This window comes from Leuciscus leuciscus, assembly GCF_965113295.1.
Source record: "Leuciscus leuciscus genome assembly, chromosome: 9".
Taxonomy (NCBI): domain Eukaryota; kingdom Metazoa; phylum Chordata; class Actinopteri; order Cypriniformes; family Leuciscidae; genus Leuciscus; species Leuciscus leuciscus.
This window is the reverse complement of record NC_138733.1, coordinates 1146261-1164550: the sequence shown is the minus strand read 5'-3', so window position 1 is coordinate 1164550 and position 18290 is coordinate 1146261. Positions and strand designations below refer to the sequence as shown.

Genomic DNA, 18290 nt, shown 5'->3' with positions numbered 1-18290 from the left:
GACGAAGGAGTCCTACTTAAAACAGGAATACCAAGGTACACTGGGAAGCATATCTCAGCGGAAATATGCAATCAGTGCAAGCCCGAAGGGGGGGAACTTAAAAATACACATATGACCCGGAGGGGGCTGCATATGGAGAATCACTGGGGTGTCCAGCCGCAGGTGGAATGTTTCAACCCCAGGAGTGGCAAGGTGGCTTGCCAAGGGAAAGACACATGCTCAGAGAGGCTTACAGTGGAAATACACATGTGGGGGTCGCCCAGAGGGGGAGACATGCACATGGAGGCACCTAGCCAAGCGCGAAAGCTGCCGGTGGCATTACTCTGGCGTTGGCGTCAACAGTGTTGGAGGAACTCAGGGCTTATCAGGCTCACCTGAGGAGAATATCGCATGTATCCCATCCGTGGAGAGGAATGGTGAGCAAGCGAAGACACCTGAGCAGCCTTCGCTCCAACACTTCTTGCAGGAAGGAAAGCACGACACTGATCGGGCATTTCGTGGGGTCTTCTTGTTTGGAAGAACACCAGTTGACCAGTTGAGGTTCCACTTCAACGCATAGGCATGTCTCGTGGACGATGCTTTAGCGGAAGTGATGATAGCCACCACCGCTGGTGGTAGGTTACTCAAAGCTACACGTGGAGGTTCCAAAGATCGGGGCGAGGGTGCCCCATCCCTGAGAAAGGAAGTCCTTCCTCAGAGGGATTGGCCAGGGAGGTACTGTCGCAAGGAGTACTAGTTCGGAGAACCACGTCCGGTTGTGCCAGTACAGGGCAACCAAAATGACTTGCTCCTCGTCCTCCCTGATCTTGCACAGGGTCTGTGCAAGAAGGCTCACTGGGGGAAACGCATACTTGCGTAGGCCCCGTGGCCAGCTGTGCGCCAGTGTATCCGTGCCGAGCATGCCCTCGGTCAGGGAATAGAACAGGCCGCAGTGGGACGAGTCGTGGGAGGCAAACAGGTCTACCAGTTTGCCCCCGAACTGATCCCAAATCAGCTGAACCATCTGGGGATGGAGTCTCCACTCTCCTGGGAGAGGCCGAAGCCGTGACAGCTCGTCAGCTGCACGGTTCAGGTCTCCCGGGATATAAATGGCTCGAAGCGACCTCAGATACTTCTGACTCCATATGAGGAGGTGGCGGGCGAGTTGCGACATACGGCGGGAGTGTAGACCACCTTGTCAGTTGATGTATGCTACTGTCGCGGCATTGTCTGATCAGACTAGTACGTGCTGACCCCTGAGCAGACCATGAATTGAAATTTAGAATTTTTTTTATGATTATTGATAGTCACTGTTCAGAGATTATTTCTGCAGTGTTTTGGTTCCGATCAGGCCAAAAACCTAGGAGTAGTTTGCAAAAGTAGGTTTTTCACGAAATTGGCGCCAAAGGGCGAGCAAAGGGCGAGGCATGCATCTTGTTCTCCTTGAGCCAAGAATCCCAACGATATAAGACACTTGAGCCTACGCCTAACGGTTTAGGAGTTATGAGCCATTTCGCACTTTTGACTGCTGTAGTGCCCCCGTCAGGCCGATCCTAGCAGGCCTTGGTGACGTTGTAGGTGGTGTGAGTACTACCAGTCCTCAAAGTTTCAAGTCTCTACGACTTACGGTTCAGTCTGCCCGATCAGTTTTACATGGAGAATGCTGCATCATGGGAAATTTAACAATAACATTAGGGTTTCAGCATTGAGTGCTTGAAGTTCTGCGCGGAGCAGACCATTTTTCAGTCATTTAAATTTCATTTTGCATAGGATAATATAGAGCATTTCTCACCTTTATAACAGTTAAACCGCCACCAATGGCCTGACATCCATGAAAGTTTCCAAGCTTCTTTGGGATCATGTGACGCATGTGCACGCACGATTTTGTGAGGTTGTATGCAAATCAGTCAGGAAGAGGGCCGCTTTCAGTCATTTCATGGGATTTGCCAAATAAATACATCATTTTGACATCTTTATAACAGTTATAGCGCCACCAAGTGGCCAGTCGCCATGTCCTTTTTCACGTGACTCACAGAATGAGGTGTGCTGAGTTTGGTGAAAATATCTTGTTCTGTTCACGAGTAATAGCCAATTTAGTAAAAGGGGCTCCTCCCACTTGGAATGTTTTGGCGGCCCTTAGGGACCATGAACCGGAATTTTTTTGATAATTATTGACAATCAGACTCCAGAGAATCTTGCTGCACTTGTTTGGTTCCGGTCGGGCCAAAAACCTAGGACTAGTTCGCAAAAGTAGGTTTTTGGAAAAAACCAAAATACCCGAAGATTTTCCAATTGCAGCAATTGAAGTTGCATATCGCATTACATTTGGAATACAAACAGAAACAAAAACAACACTATTTACAGACAGCATAGAAGGTGGGCAGTTGAAGTAAAGGTCAGATGCAAAAGACTAATGGTACCTATGGAAACATTATGACTGTAAAACAGAGTTATGATAAATGTTTAAGAAAAAAATGTCATGACTGATTATACTGTTTAAACAAATGGGTTTTGAGTTTAGACTTAAATTCATGCAGCGTGGTTGTTGTCCTAAGATCCAGGGGAAGAGAGTTCCATAGTTTAGGGGCTATAATGGAGAAAGACCTGCCACCCATAGATGAAAGACGAAATCTCGGCTCACAGAGGAGTTCACAGCCAGAAGATTGGAGAGTTTGAGGGGGAATATAAGGAGAAAGTATGTCAGAGAGATAGGAAGGAGCAAGACCATTGAGTGACTTAACCCTCTGGGGTCTGAGCTGTTTTCTGGCCCCGGAGGTGTTCTGACATGCTCTGATATTTGTGCTTATTTCTGTTACTTGTGACATTGTCATGGCTAAAGTCTTATTACAATGTATTTAGCACAAACTCTGCTACAATAATATATCAGCAGCATGTATGTAAAAGTTTGTAGTTTTGAGATAATGACATTTATGCATGGTTTGTGAAAATAAAAATAAAAATAAAAAATTGTCACTGAAATAAGGCCATGAAACCCATACTGATTATTTCTTCACAAGACTTTTGAAAATTGTATCACGTAACCTAGAATATTTGCTCCAATTTTGAATTTTGAAGAAAAAAATCAGCCACTAGTTGGCGCTAACGAGTTTTATGTCTCTGTAATCACATGGTGTTTCACACATCCACACAATATGCATATCATTTGATAGATATCCTCATTCTGGACAACTTTGCCTCAAGAACCACTGCTGTCAATCAAATAATTTGTTAAATATTTGTGATTATTTAAAAACTCTACTTTTTCGAACTCCTCATAGGCCGTTTGTCCGATTTGCTCAAAACTGCACATGCATCATCTAGGGACTCTCATGGCAAAAAGATGTCAAAAGAAGTTTGATCGATGAAACCGTTTAGCAGATAGATTTCTGATATTCTGATTTCTGATATCTAACACATTGCACCCCGGAAAGATGAGAGACTTGTTTTTTAGCTAAGTATGCATCATTTCGTGAGGAATATCTTGTGATCAATGCAGTGGATTATATTGGACTCTTTGTAATCGTGAGAATCTGCTGTCAATAAAGATTTTTCACAATCCATGCGTGTTTCATGGATATATGAGCTGAAACATCACATCAAAACAACATAGCATCACTGCTACTGCTACTTCATTGGTGCGCCTGTGCAACTTTATGTGTTAGAAGTCTATGAGGAATATCTTTAGATAAGAGTGATGGATTATGGTGAGTTTGGGCTCTTTTTAATCGTGAGAATCTACTGAAAATAATGATGTGCAAAAAAATAATAATTTCTGTGCATGCTTCATGACGTTATAAGCGAAAACCAAACGTGAGTGCTACTTGGCTAAGTGCGTCTGAGTTTTTTTAATGTTTTTTTATTATTTATTAGTAGTATTAGCTGATAAATAAATGTTTAAAACCATAATTTTTTTCCAAAGAATTAAGGTGCACTTGTACTATAGATTTATATAATTTGCGTATTCGGTTCGGCCTAGACCCCAACAGCATAGTTGGCATGAAGGTCTTAAATGCTTGAACCCCGTTAATTGCTGCTGCTTGTTATTATTATTATTATTATTAGCATTAATATATATATTTTTTTTTTTTTAAATTAGTGACACACAAAACACAGCAGATGAAGTTCTTCAGAAGCTGCTGCCTGTGGTTACAGCAACTAGATCAGCTCTGTAAGTAACACTGAGAACAAGCATCACTGTTAAAACATTATAACATTTCTTACTTAAACATTATAAATGAATGGTTTAACAAAAAATATTAGTGTCACACTTCAGCTTTTAAACCCTCCACCTATCTGACCTGATTTGTGATCTACTTAACCATTTTTTATGATATTTGTGTGAGAAATGTATTTTTTGATATAATTTTTAATGTATGTATACAAACATTTATATTTAGACTTTTTTATATTAATTTTAATTTAATTTAAATAGTAATGAATTTATATTTAATGAAAACAAATTTATTCAATGTATTTAATTTTATCAGTTTTATATAATCTTTCTCTCTCACATAGAATAGAATAGAATAGAATTGGGCATTTATATAGCGCTTTCATATGTACTACTGTACACCCATAGCGCTTTACACTCATATCAGGGGATCTCTCCTCAACCACCACCAGTGTGCAGCATCCACTTGGACGGCAGCCACAGTACAACGGCGCCAGTGCGCTCACCACACACCAGCAGACACTTAGAGACATAATCTCTTAGAATAACAGTTAAACTTACTGATATATTGAATTAATTGCTTAAAAAAATTGATATTGCACAAATTCTAAACACAATTAAGAAAAAGAAAGATTTCTGTTTTGATCTGTGAAAGTGAAGAGTGTGTCATTGTTCTCTACAGGTTGATAAATTGTGGTGTCACAGATGAAAGTTGTGCTGCTCTGGCTTCAGCTCTGAGATCAAACCCCTCACACCTGAGAGAACTGATTCTGTCTGAGAATAAACTAGGAGACGCAGGAGTGAAGCTGCTCTCTGCTGCACTGGAGAATCCTCACTCTAAACTGGATAAACTGTGGTAAGATCTTCTCTACCATAAAGACTCGGAGTGAATAAGGATTAATATGTACAGTAGATAGTGCATACAATATGTCCTTTGGCGTAAGCCCCATCTGGAGGTGAGGAATATTACAAAAAAATTCAAATTCCCTCAGTATTGAATGATCTAATTCACTACTTTCTCAATTGCAATGACACATTTATTGAATATGGTTGTGTTGTAGGCACTAAAACAGTCCAGTTTATATTCAAACTCCTTTTTATATCGAAATAAAGAGATTTCTGTTTCACCCCACTCCGCCACTGTTCGCGCTATGTGCCAATATGTAGTTCATGCAGAGATATTTGTATAGGCCTATATATTATTTATATGACAGACCTATAGGTTTGGATGTTTTCTTAATGGTATTTATTCCTGCAAAATAAAAGGCTGATAACTTGCACTTTGTGATTAAGAAGATTGAGTGAATGTAGGTAATAGTTCTGGTGGATGAAGGGCCCCTCAATAGGTAAAGCCCAGGGGCCCCTTATAGTCTTTATGCGGCCCTGATTATCCCCCAAAAGAAAGTAAAACTAACAGTTAAATAAACCGGACGAACTACAAACCAGACAACAGATAAAGGTTACATTGAAGAGTTTTTTCAAGTCACAAATGTTTGGTGTAAATCAATAATAATGGTAACACTTTATCACAAGTATACAGTAACAAAGTGCTTATAACATTTACATTTATTCATTTAGCAGACGCTTTTATCCAAAGTGACTTACAAATGAGAACAATAGAATAGCCAGTGGTTGTTCTGTAGGCAAACGTCAGTGACTTGAATTTGATGCGAGCGGAAACTGGCAACCAGTGCAGTTTTGTGAGGAGAGGAGTGACATGTACTCTCTTCGGCTGGTTAAAGACCACTCTAGCTGCAGCATTCTGGATCAGTTGCAGAGGTTTGACAGAGCAAGCTGGAAGACCAGCCAGGAGAGCATAACAATTGTCCAGTCTGGATAGAACAAGCGCTTGGACAAGGAGTTGTGTAGCATGCTCTGATAGTAAGGGCCTTGTTACGCCCCGTCTAGGGTAAAGGACATAACATAAAAAAAAAAGGAAACAATACAGTTTCTTTTTATGAAAAAGCAAATGAAACAATATTTATTGAATTTTAACAGGTTTATACAATTGGGGATTTTACCTCAGGAGCCGACAGAGCCCAAAATAACAAACAAAAATAACAAATTTGTATGTACCTCTTACTGCCCTAATACACAAAATAAAATAAAATAAAATACAATTACTTCCCCAACTCCCTAATCCAAAACAGGCAATAAAGATCAAACTAAAAGGTGGCATCGGTCTCCCTACCTTCCAAATTACTATGTACAATATATATACAAGCATAAGTGTTAACAGAGAAATGCAAGGGTAATCTGGTCTTGAGGTCGATAAACAGGTGGTATTCAATATCACAAATACAGCCCTTCACAGGAAACAAATTAACAACTTATCTTTCAATCAAACACTTGAATGAACACTCCAAAGATAAACCCTCTCAACAGTCTTAACACTCTGGCAGTAGTTAAAGTCAGGCAAGCAAAACACAGCATGTGAGCAAAAAAGGCTAATGAAAGCAGTAATGAAGGAGGCTTTTATACACCTCCATGTGTCAGCTGATCAATCAGGGCGTGGCACCAATCAGACTGTAGGAACCAATCCGGTCTTCTTCCTGGATAAAAACAAATACTTCCCACAACAGCATAAAACACATAAACAGATCAAAAGGGATGTAACAGCCTGATCCTCCTAATGTTGTGCAAGGCAAATCTACATGACCTGGCAGTTTTAGCAATGTGGTCTGTGGAGTTAAATTGATCATCAATTACAACTCCAAGGTTCCTGGCTGACCTTGATGGAGTTATGGATGACGAGCCTAGCTGAATGGTGAAGTTGTGATGTAGTGTTGGGTTGGCCGGGACCACAAATAGCTCTGTCTTCACAAGGTTTAGTTGAAGGTGGTGGTCCTTCATCCAGCCAGAAATGTCTGTCAGGCAGGCTGAGATACGATCTGCTACCGTCGGATCATCAGGCTGCATTGAGAGGTAGAGTTGTGTGTCATCAGTGTAGCAGTGATAGGAAAAAACATGTTTCTGAATCACAGATCCTTGTGATGTCATGTAGATGGAGAAGAGAAGTGGTCCAAGCACTGAGCCCTGAGGCACTCCAGTAGCTAGATGTTGGGTCTTAGACACCACACCCCTCCACGACTTAAATGACCTACCTAAGAGGTAAGACTTGAACCATTGGAGTGTGGTTTCCGAGATTCCCTTCATCTTTAGGATTGACTGGAGGATCTGGTGGTTAACTGTGTTTAAGGCAGCAGACAGATCCAGCAGGATGAGAACTGAAGACTTGGAAGCTGCTCTTGGCAGTCTCAGAGCTTCAATTACTGAGAGCAGGGCAGTCTCAGTTGAGTGTCCGCTTTTGAAACCAGACTGATTGTTGTCCAGGAGGTTGTTCTGTGTAAGGAAGGAAGAGATCTGGTTGAAAACAACTCGTTCAAGTGTTTTCACGACGAATAGAAGAAGAGATACCGGTCTGTAATTTTCCAGATGTGCTGGATTTAGAGTGGGTTTCTTAAGCAGTACGGTTACCCGAGCCTGCTTAAATGCTGTGGGAAAGGTACCAGTGTGAAGAGAGATGTTTATAATGTGTGTGAATGCGGGTACTACTGAGGATGAAATGGCTTGAAGTAGGTTAGTGGGAATAGGATCAAGCGGACTGGTGGTAGGGCGATTGGAAAGGAGGAGTTTGGAGACTTCTGCCTCTGAAAGTAGAGAGAAGGAGGGTAGAATGAGTGTGTTAGCTGGTAAAGTGTGTGTGTCAGTTTGTGGATTGGTAAATTGTCCGCTGATGGTGGTTGTTTTATTTATGAAGAATGTGGCAAAGTTGTCAGCTGTTAGGGTTGATGAAGGAGGTGGAGGGTTGAGAAGAGAGGAGAAGGTTTTTTTTTTTTTTTTGAGCAGGACAAGGCTGAGGGCCATGGGAGAACGGCTAGCGTGATTGATAATGAGTGACACCTGCGAGACGCACCGGTCTCGTATCTCTCATGGAGGAGCAGAAGCATAAAAGGAGGAGCGACGACAGTGAAGATCGAGAGAGGCCAGGCCTGGATTTTATTTGATGTTTTGTTTTGTTATGTGTGTTATTAATTATTGAATGTTCACCGGTTCCCGCCTCCTTCTTCCCATAACAACGAACTGTTACAGTTTTGAAATGCATGCAAAGAATTGTCAGAAGAATTGTTCATTTTGTTGTGATAGTAAGTCATTTTAGCATTAGAGATATAAGCAGAGAAGGAAGAGAGAAGGGATTGATAAAGACCAAGGTCAGTAGGATCTTTCGATTTGCGCCATTTCCTCTCTGCACCCCTGAGTTTAGAAGGATGTTCGTGAAGAACATCAGATAACCAGAGGGCAGAGGGTGTGGCGCGGGCTGGCCTGGAGGAAAGGGGGCAGAAGTTGTCCAAGCAGGATTTTAAAGTGGAGAAAAGAGTATCTGTTGCGCTGTTTTGCGCTCCACTGACCTCCACTCCGCTCCACTCCACTGTTGCGCTCCACTGACCATACCAGTGTATGGTCAGTGGAGCAGAAGCGCGTGTAAATAAGGTCCAATTGGTTACCTGATTTGAGAGTAGCCGCAGTAGATACTCGTTTGAGGTTGAATGAGGCAAGCAGAGTGTGTAAATCTGCAGCCTGAAGTTTTTCTAGGTGGATGTTGAAGTCTCCAAGAACTATGAGAGGAGTACCATCCTCAGGGAAGGATGAGAGTAGCACATCAAGCTCCTCCAAGAAACTGCCAAGCTGCCCTGGGGGATGATAGACAACTACAAAATAGATTTTAACCCTCTGGGGTCTGAGCTGTTTTCTGGCCCTGGAGGTGTTCTGACATGCTCTGACATTTGTGCTTATTTTTGTTACTTGTGACATTGTCATGGCTAAAGTCTTATTACACTGTATTTAGCACAAACTCTGCTACAATAATATATCAGCAGCATGTGTGTAAAAGTTTGTAGTTTTGAGATGACATTTATGCGTGGTTTGTGAAAATACAAAAAAAAAATTGTCACTGAAATAAGGCCATGAAACCCATACTGATTATTTCTTCACAAGACTTTTGAAAATAAAATTTCTAAGACGTGTTTTGTGTGAAAAAGCCTTATGCGAAGAGGTGTGATCATCTCATTAATATGTAAGGCTTTAACACCTGAGAAAGACAAAGACACTCCCCTAACGGCCCTATTAGGAGCGATCAGGCCCTGTCATTCAGAGCAACCTTGCACAAAGAATGAGGAGATTTAAAAAATAATGGCTCCAAAATATGATACATTCAAACGCGATCGCGCTCCAAAATATGATACATTCAAACCCACAGCGCGCTCAGAAATATGATACATTCAAACGCGATCGCGCTCCAAAATATGATACATTCAAACACGATCGTGCTCCAAAATATGATACATTCAAACGGGATCGCGCTCCAAAATATGATACATTCAAACGGGATCGCGCTCCAAAATATGATACATTCAAACGCGATCGCGCTCCAAAATATGATACATTCAAACGCGATCGCGCTCCAAAATATTAAACATTATGGTTATACATATCTATGTTTGAGCAGATATCCACAAACAGTATTTAACAGTAAACATGGGTCTAAATAGTATAATATTCACCATATATCTAGCAACAGTTCAACTGCAATGTGAAGTTTATGCAACAATACCATAAACTAATAAGTAAGAATTTCTTACCTTACATCTTTCTTGTCTTCAAATCGCGTTCTTCTTCTTCTGAGGTAAATCCAATGTAAGCTCAGACGTGTCTTCCAAACTCGACGAAAAGCAGAGACTTTGGTAGAGCAGAGTTTTTTGGTGTTTTGTGTTTGAGGTAACGAGGGTGTTCGCGTTCCATGTGGACGATTTGCATGTGAATCACTTTTGCGCGAGTGGGCGTGGTCGAATTAAAAGTAATTAGCAAGCGTTTGAGATACTGGACTCAGTATCGGATGTTGGTTTTATACAAATTACTTAAACAGAGAATATTTGTTTTCAGTTTGAATCCGATCATTTAAAAGTACACACTTAAATGTGTATAAAGGTATATGGCTCATAAATGTGTGACAAGTATTCGCTGAGTTTTGTTTCAGTTTATAGACGTGCTCAAGAAAAAAAAGTTTACCGCGATGGAGAGGCAGAACGCACACCCTGTTTATTTTCTTTATTTTACAAAAGTACAATGTTTTGATTTGATTGTAAGTGGACACATACAAAAGTAGAAATATCACAGATTCTTTTTTTATATTTCTTTTTTCTGTATGACCATAAATTACGGAGTAATTTAAGTTTATTGTGCTACAATGTGAAGAAAATCCAGCAAAACGCGGGGGCGCGTTTGCCGACCTCAGAGGGTTAATAGGACTAGTGATGGTAAATGGATGTGATTTAAATGAGCTGTTGTCACACAGAGGTGGTAAAGGATCACATTTCCAATTGTTTGAGATGAGCAGACCAGTAACTCCACTCCTTCCAGTCAGGCGAGGGGTGTGTGAGAAAGTGAAGTTAGTGGAGAGGGCAGCAGGTGTGGCGGTGTCCTCTGGTCTGATCCAGGTATTAGTCAGGGCCTATAGGCCGAGACCTGAATGACTAGAAATAGATGTAATGAAATCAGCTTTGTTTACAGCGGACTGGCAATTCCAGAAACCAATAGGAAAAGAGAATAAAGTACTAGAAGACACCAGAAAGGTACGCAGGTTGTTAGGATTGTACTGCCTCCGACGTGTGAAATTTGATTTATGTATGTTAGAAATAGTAGGCATTTGAAAACACATAGTGTAAGAGAGCTCACAATCAGAAAGATCAGATGAAAAGTTGTGTAGAAGAGAAAGGAAACAACAATAAAATAAAATAAAATAAACAGCAAGAAATTAATACTCAAGTGCCTTGCCGGTGTCCTTGCTCGGTGGAGTCGCACAGGTAGAGTCGTTGGTCCTTACACTCTTCGGCAGGGATGGGCAACTTCGGTCCTGGAGGGCCACTGTCCTACAGAGTTTAGCTTCAACCCTAATCAAACACACCTGAACAAGCTAATCAAGTTCCTCAGGATTGCTAGAAAATTACAGGCAGGTGATTTTTTCAGGGTTGGAGCTAAACTCTGTAGGACAGTGGCCCTCCAGGACCGAAGTTTCCCATCCCTGCTCTTCGGTCTTCACACGATGAGGGCTTCACACTAGGGTTGCCGCGACCGCTGGCGCGGTGCACTAACCAATTCTATACACGCCTAATACCGAATACGCTGAATATGCTAAAATCTCATTCACGTCTGTCAGCTGCTGTGCGCTCAACAGAAGAATGAGCCGCTGCTCCTCTCAGCCATTCACTGAACAGGGTAGACGCAGCGAGAGAGAGTGATGGCAGGAAGAACGCAAGAGCTCGCACTCGCAGGACTGACAACATTTGGAAGGTTACTGAGGTTTGTCCAAAAAGTCACTAGATTTGTCGCTAGTCGCTTTAAAAAAAAAAAATCGCTAAAGGGGTCTGAAAAGTCGTTAAAAATAGCGACAAAGGCGCTTAGTTGGCAACACTGATTCAGTCTCACATCACTTCCACGCGTCCACTTGAAATAGATATTACGACACTCATAGATAACAACACATTTCATCCTCTGTTGGAACAAGAGTGGCTAACTTCTGTCAACCTCGTATATAAGGAAGGACAAAATAAGGCAATTTATTTTTGAATCAATTTTGATTCTGGAATAAGAAAAATCTATTTTAAAACCGTAAACAAAAAATTGCGATTGTTAGGTGAATTGATTTTATTCTCCCAGCCCTAACACACACAGATGTTCCTTAAAATGTTTACAAATACATTAAGCGCGCACACACACACACACACACGTTGGGTTTCCATGTTTTATGGGGACTTTCCATAGAAATAATGATTTTTATATTGTACAAACTGTATATTCAATCCCTTAATCCTAACTGATCTATTTTAACCAGTCCCTCCAGGATTTCACGATTTTTTTTTTTTGTGTGATTTTTGCGATCAAAATGACTGATTTTGTGGTGGTAATTTCCAGAAATTTGTGAAAAAAATTGCGATTTTTATATTTTATAATTAGGACATCACATTTACCATAATAGTATTATGTCAGATGCACAATAGTCATACATGACACAAATCACAAACAAAATGCATAAAGCTTGTTTATTTTGGTCTAATCAAATTCTCATCAAATTAACTTTTAAAACAACCTATGGGCAATTTTTCTACCTGACCTATGTAAATATTAACAGCAGATGTAGTAATTTATACTGTAGAACTGTGTGTAAATCCTGAGTTGAGGGGTCCTGAGCTGCAGTAGGCAACCAGTTACTTATAGTGCGGCGTTTTGCATGGCATCCCCACTGCGTATAGCTATGCAATACGAAGTGACCTTTCGAAAGGGAACTACTCGGTTACTATCGTAACCTCAGTTCCCTGAGAGTAGGGAATGAGTATTGCGTTGCCGGCCGCACTATAGTAACCTGGCAAGTTGTCGCTTCAGTCGTAAAAACCTGCTAAAATGGTGTTTTTCGGGGACTAATATAGGCTAAGGCCGCGCCCCCTTGGCGCCATTGGATGTGCAGTTACCGCAGCACAGCCAATGAGAGAGCCAGACACTCACTGTGCTAGCTGTGCAGCTGCAAAATGCGTTTTACATTATAGGTTTCAGTAAATCGAGGAAAAGGAGTTTCCCCTTTTCCCGCAACATCTGTATCCACGTAAAAATGCATTGAAACTTTAATTAAACTAGAGATATTTCAATTGGGTGATTATAATTGAAAGGGTTAGTTCACCCAAAAATGAAAATTCTGTCAGTAATTACTCACCCTCATGTTGTTCCAACCCCGTAAGACCTTTTGTTTCAAAACAAAAACAAAAATAACAACTTTATTCCACTATTCATTTCCTTCTCTCTGGGATTCGAGTTTTTTCACGTAGTATAACTGCGTAGCGCTTCTGTGTTGTCACACACATCACACACATGACCAGCGTTGGCCAATAGTGAGCCTACGTGTGACGTACAACACAGATGCGCTGCGCAGAATACTACGTGAAAAAACTCGAGGCCCAGAGAGAAGGAAATGAATAGTGGAATAAAGTTGTTATTTTTGTTTTTGTTTTTTGCGCACAAAAAGTATTCTCGTCGCTTTATAAACTTAAGATTGAGCCACTGTAGTCACTTGGACTATATTAACAATGTCTTTAATGCATTTTCTGGGCCAGCAAGTTATAATGTCTTAGAAGCCTATGGAGGAGTGGTCCAGCTCTCAGATTTAATCAAAAATATCTTAATTTGTGTTCCGAAGATGAACGAAGGTCTTACGGGGTTGGAACAACATGAGGGTGAGTAATTACTGACAGAATTTTCATTTTTGGGTGAACTAACCCTTTAATGTTTTGTGAGGTCTTTTTCATTTTTTGTGATTATTTTGCGGTTAAATTAGGAATTATGCAGGATCGCAAAAAAATGCGACATTTTGTTGATTTCGCGTTGTGTTCAGCGATCGCGGAATTGCGAAAAACTGGAGGGACTGTTTAACAATGTGAAATAATTTGTTTCATATTGACAGCATTATTTTTTTTATTTTTTTTTAAGTAGTCATGTTTATCTTTGGATAAATGATTAATGTGTGTCATTGTTCTCTACAGGTTGAGTAAGTGTGGTGTCACAGATGAAGGTTGTGCTGCTCTGGCTTCAGCTCTGAGATCAAACCCCTCACACCTGAGAATACTGACTCTGTCTGAGAATAAACTAGGAGACTCAGGTGTGAAGCTGCTCTCTGCTGTACTGGAGAATCCTCACTGTAAACTGGAGGAATTGTGGTAAGATCATCTCTACCATAAAGACTCGGGGCCCTATTTTAACGATCTGAAACGCAAGTATCAAGCGTGAAACGCAGGTAACTTTGTGGGCGGGTCTTGGGCGCTGTTGCTATTATACCGATGGGAAAATTGACTCTTGTGCCTGACGCAAATCTAAAATGGGTTGGTCTGAAGTAGCTTCATTATTCATAGGTGTGGTTTGGGCTTAACGTGAAATAAACCAATCAGAGCGACATCTCACATTCCCTTTAAGAGTAGGCGTGCTTGTTCCAACGGCGGCTTGCTATTATAACGGCAGATTTACCAGGCACACGCCAGGAGCGGTTCACAGCCGAGGAGACCGACGTTCTCGTCAGGGCCGTAAAACAGAGAAGTGACATTGGGGATGGGAGAAACCCACCCAAATTAGCTCCGGTTAAAAAGGCGTATAATAATTTGGGTAAATGTGTGTAACACTACTGTTAAAGGCGCATTAAAACAGCAAGACCTGGGCTCCAACATTTGATGGTGAGTTGGCTGGATTTTCTCTGGTATTTCGACAGAAACTATAATTTGTCACGGTGCCTCCAAAAATGTAAGCTTCACCAGTGCGTCGGCGCACTGAAGCGTTTTATTTTATTTTATTTAGTTCAAAGTTACTATCAGATTAAATGTTATACCTTGACAAACTATACATCATTAAAAAGATATAAGACTCAAGTTTCAGTATTTTAGCACTATTGTATTCTGAGAAACTTATAGTGACAGTTATGTCTTAATTTGTGTCAGGAGTTATGAAATGAAAAAATTTGTCGATACCTTTAATATGAATTATGAGCGTCAGCTGGTCCATTCAGAAAAAAAAACTCTGTGCTGTCGTCATGACAGTTTTTGATTGATTGATTGATTATGTTTATTTCATTCATGGATATTTTTCCAACAAAACTTATTTCATCATCCTCATATATATAATTTATAAAACCATGATGAAAAGGAGGCAGGGTGAAGAATATCTTATATTTCCTGCCCCCTCAACATTCCCAACATTCCCACAGTGCTTCACAAAACAACGTCCCTCAGGGCTTTTAGCTCAAAAATGTGCAGACTTGGAGAAATATTGATATATTCTCATAGATTCACATCATATTTCTATAGACAGGAATAATATTTATTGAATTTATACCCAAATGCGTCGATGTAATCATTATGAGCGCTTCTTACTGAGATGTGCTGTGTTTTCAATTCATACCAATAGCCTGAGGGCGCTATATGCACAATAATAGTCCATATATGGAACATGAAGAAGAGCCATAATCATGTGACATTCCAGGACGTCACTGATAAACACAAAGCTAACAGAGAGATCGCTGTAATATGCAGATACAGACGGTTTGAAGACAATAAACATGATTGCAATGATATTTGATTTGCCTGTGTTCTTCAAGCAATGCCAGGTATTTTTATAATAATAGATTATATTTATAATGTAATGCTAATCGATATAGACTTTATCATCGTGCATAATACTATAAATAATATATTTTCTGTCTGATTTTTTTTTTATCTGAAGCCAAATTAGATCACAGAAGATTATTTAAAACACTCGACTTGCGTTATAAAGTAAGTTTGGAGCACAAACATGGTTTTAATCTCATAAATGGTCGTGTATTGATGGTGTGCTAAGCTAACATGATAGCTAGCCCAGGTGCACCTGCCACCTAGAAGTTATTCTTTTATGATTTTATTTCTAAATAGTAATGCTTACTGAAATGTTTTAGTGCATTTGATACAGTTTCAAATGTAAGAGAGAACTTTGATAAAATAAATTAGGGATTGAAACCCTATGAATAGCCTGTGAATAGCCAGTCGTTAGTAACTATAAGGCAGACAAAATATATGAATGTGTTCATGGGGAGACTGAGACTGAATAGGGCTCGTTTGCACCACAAAACAATAGAGACAATAGACTGAATAGATGACTTAGATGATGACTAAACATCAGTAGCATTTTTAGAGTCTAATCAAAATAAAGTAAAATCTTGAAAAACATTTAACTAAATACAGAGTTTTAGACTTATCATTTTCAGATTTTAAATATAACATGGTCACACATGTGGCTTTAGCTGCAGTGCATTTCTAGATTGCTACAGTGCCAACTTCAATTTTATTTTCATGAAGATGTTTCATAAAAATACATTTCTAATAACTTTACAAAACTTTGAAGCTATTTAAAAAAAAAAAATTCATTATGACAATAATTAATTCTACATTTACAATAAACTACCAGGTGTCAGCTTTCAAATGAGATCATACTTGTGCTTTTAGTGCAAAGGGTTCATGCACTGTATCTGTTTCAGTTTGGGTATGTCATTTCTGGGGATTTTTCAAAAGTGGGGTTGCAGCTTAACAGGTTAAACTATACACACATATGTGTACACATTACCCTTGATTAAATAAAATGCTACTTCACTATTTGTTAAGGGCTGTTTTATTCCTACAACAATACTGAAATCAAGTTAGGCTATGAAACAAATACAAAAGTAGTAACAAATAGAGACTTATTTATTTTACCTCAAAACAAAAAAACTTAAAGGTGCATTGCGCAAGTCTCTGAGTTTTTGCAGAACTATGCCCCCTCTGGCGGCAAGTGAAACTGCAGCCAGAAGTGTGCACGCTCACGGACAAAAAGTTTTCTTTTTTTTATCTTACGTGGAGTTTGCGTTGGTGTTTGAAATTAACTACAAGCCGGTCTCTTAGAATCCATCTTCTACGGAGAATGGCGGCGAATACACAAACCTGCCAGACAGCCAGGTGAGCGTGCCGTGAACGCGCATGACGTCACGCCCAGTCTAAAATTCCGGCCCGAATCCCTCTTATTTATTTTACTTTACAGGATTATAGAGACAATCTCAGTGATCAGAGAAGGGCTCATTCAGCCCATCAGGCAATTGTTTAACCCTCTGAGGTCGGAAAACGCGCCCCCGCGTTTTGCTGGATTTTCTTCACATTGTAGTACAATAAACTTAAATTACTCCGTCATTTATGGTTATACAGAAAAAAGAAATATAAAAAAAGAATCTGTGATATTTCTACTTTTGTATGTGTCCACTTACAATCAAATCAAAACATTGTGCTTTTGTAAAATAAAGAAAATAAACAGGGTGTGCGTTCTGCCTCTCCGTCGCGGTGAACTTTTTTTTCTTGAGCACGTCTATAAACTGAAACAAAACTCAGCGAATCCTTCTCACACATTTATGAGCCATACACCTTTATACACATTTAAGTGTGTACTTTTAAATGATCGGATTCAAACTGAAAACAAATATTCTCTGTTTAAGTAATTTGTATAAAACCAACAGGATGTCCAGAATCTCAAACGCTTGCTAATTACTTTTAATTCGACACGCCCACTCGCGCAAAAGAGATTCACATGCAAATCTCCACATGGAACGCGAACGCCCTCGTTACCTCAAACACAAAACACCAAAACACTTCACAAGTCTCTGCTTTTCGTCGAGTTTGGAAGACGCGCTGTGAGCTTACATTGGATTTACATCAGAAGAAGAAGAACGCGATTTGAAGACAAGAAAGATGTAAGGTAAGAAATTCTTACTTATTAGTTTATGGTATTGTTGCATAAACTTCACATTGCAGTTGAACTGTTGCTAGATATATGGTGAATATTATACTATTTAGACCCGTGTTTACTGTTAAATACTGTTTGTGGATATCTGCTCAAGCATAGATATGTATAACCATAATGTTTAATATTTTGGAGCGCGATGGCGTTTGAATGTATCATATTTTGGAGCGCGCTGTGGGTTTGAGTATCATATTTTGGAGCGCGCTGTGGGTTTGAATGTATCATATTTTGGAGCGCGATTGCGTTTGAAAGGAAAAATGCACCAAACATTAGGCTTTATGTTTTTACTATTATCTCATTTCATATCATCATAACGAATGGAAACATTTGAAGTAACATAAGATAATCAATATATTTTTCTCTAGCATTGTTACTGAAATCTTTTGGAAGATTTATAGGCTGCTTTGTAAAATAAAATTATTTTATGCAGTACTGCACATAGCTTATGCCTACAAGGCACAACAAATATGGTGTTCTTTATATTATATATTGTTGGAAACATTTGTGTGTGTGTGTGTGTGTGTGTGTGTGTGTGTGTGTGTATTCTGTGAATTTTAAAAAGCAATTTTAACCAGAAAAATCTAAAATGTATTCCCAAAATCGTGCAGGCCTAGTTTCTCTTGATACCAGTATGTTCACTTTTTTCTTTTCTTTCAGGGACCAGATGCAACTGAGTCCTGCTGACTTCAACATTCACATGAGTCTCTGTACATGAACATGGTAAAGTGAAAATCAAACACCTTGGAAATGGTATGTACAA

At 39.8% G+C, this 18290-nt stretch overlaps 1 protein-coding gene across 1 annotated transcript in view; it reads left to right on the top strand.

The window, feature by feature from the left end:
• Positions 1-18290, top strand: part of LOC309506195 (uncharacterized protein) — a 535239-nt gene that overhangs the window by 195272 nt on the left and 321677 nt on the right. The window contains exons 13-14 of the mRNA XM_082179817.1: positions 4833-5006; positions 13735-13908. Coding sequence (XP_082035943.1) covers positions 4833-5006; positions 13735-13908 — 348 coding nt within the window. The remainder of the gene's footprint in view (positions 1-4832; positions 5007-13734; positions 13909-18290) is intronic.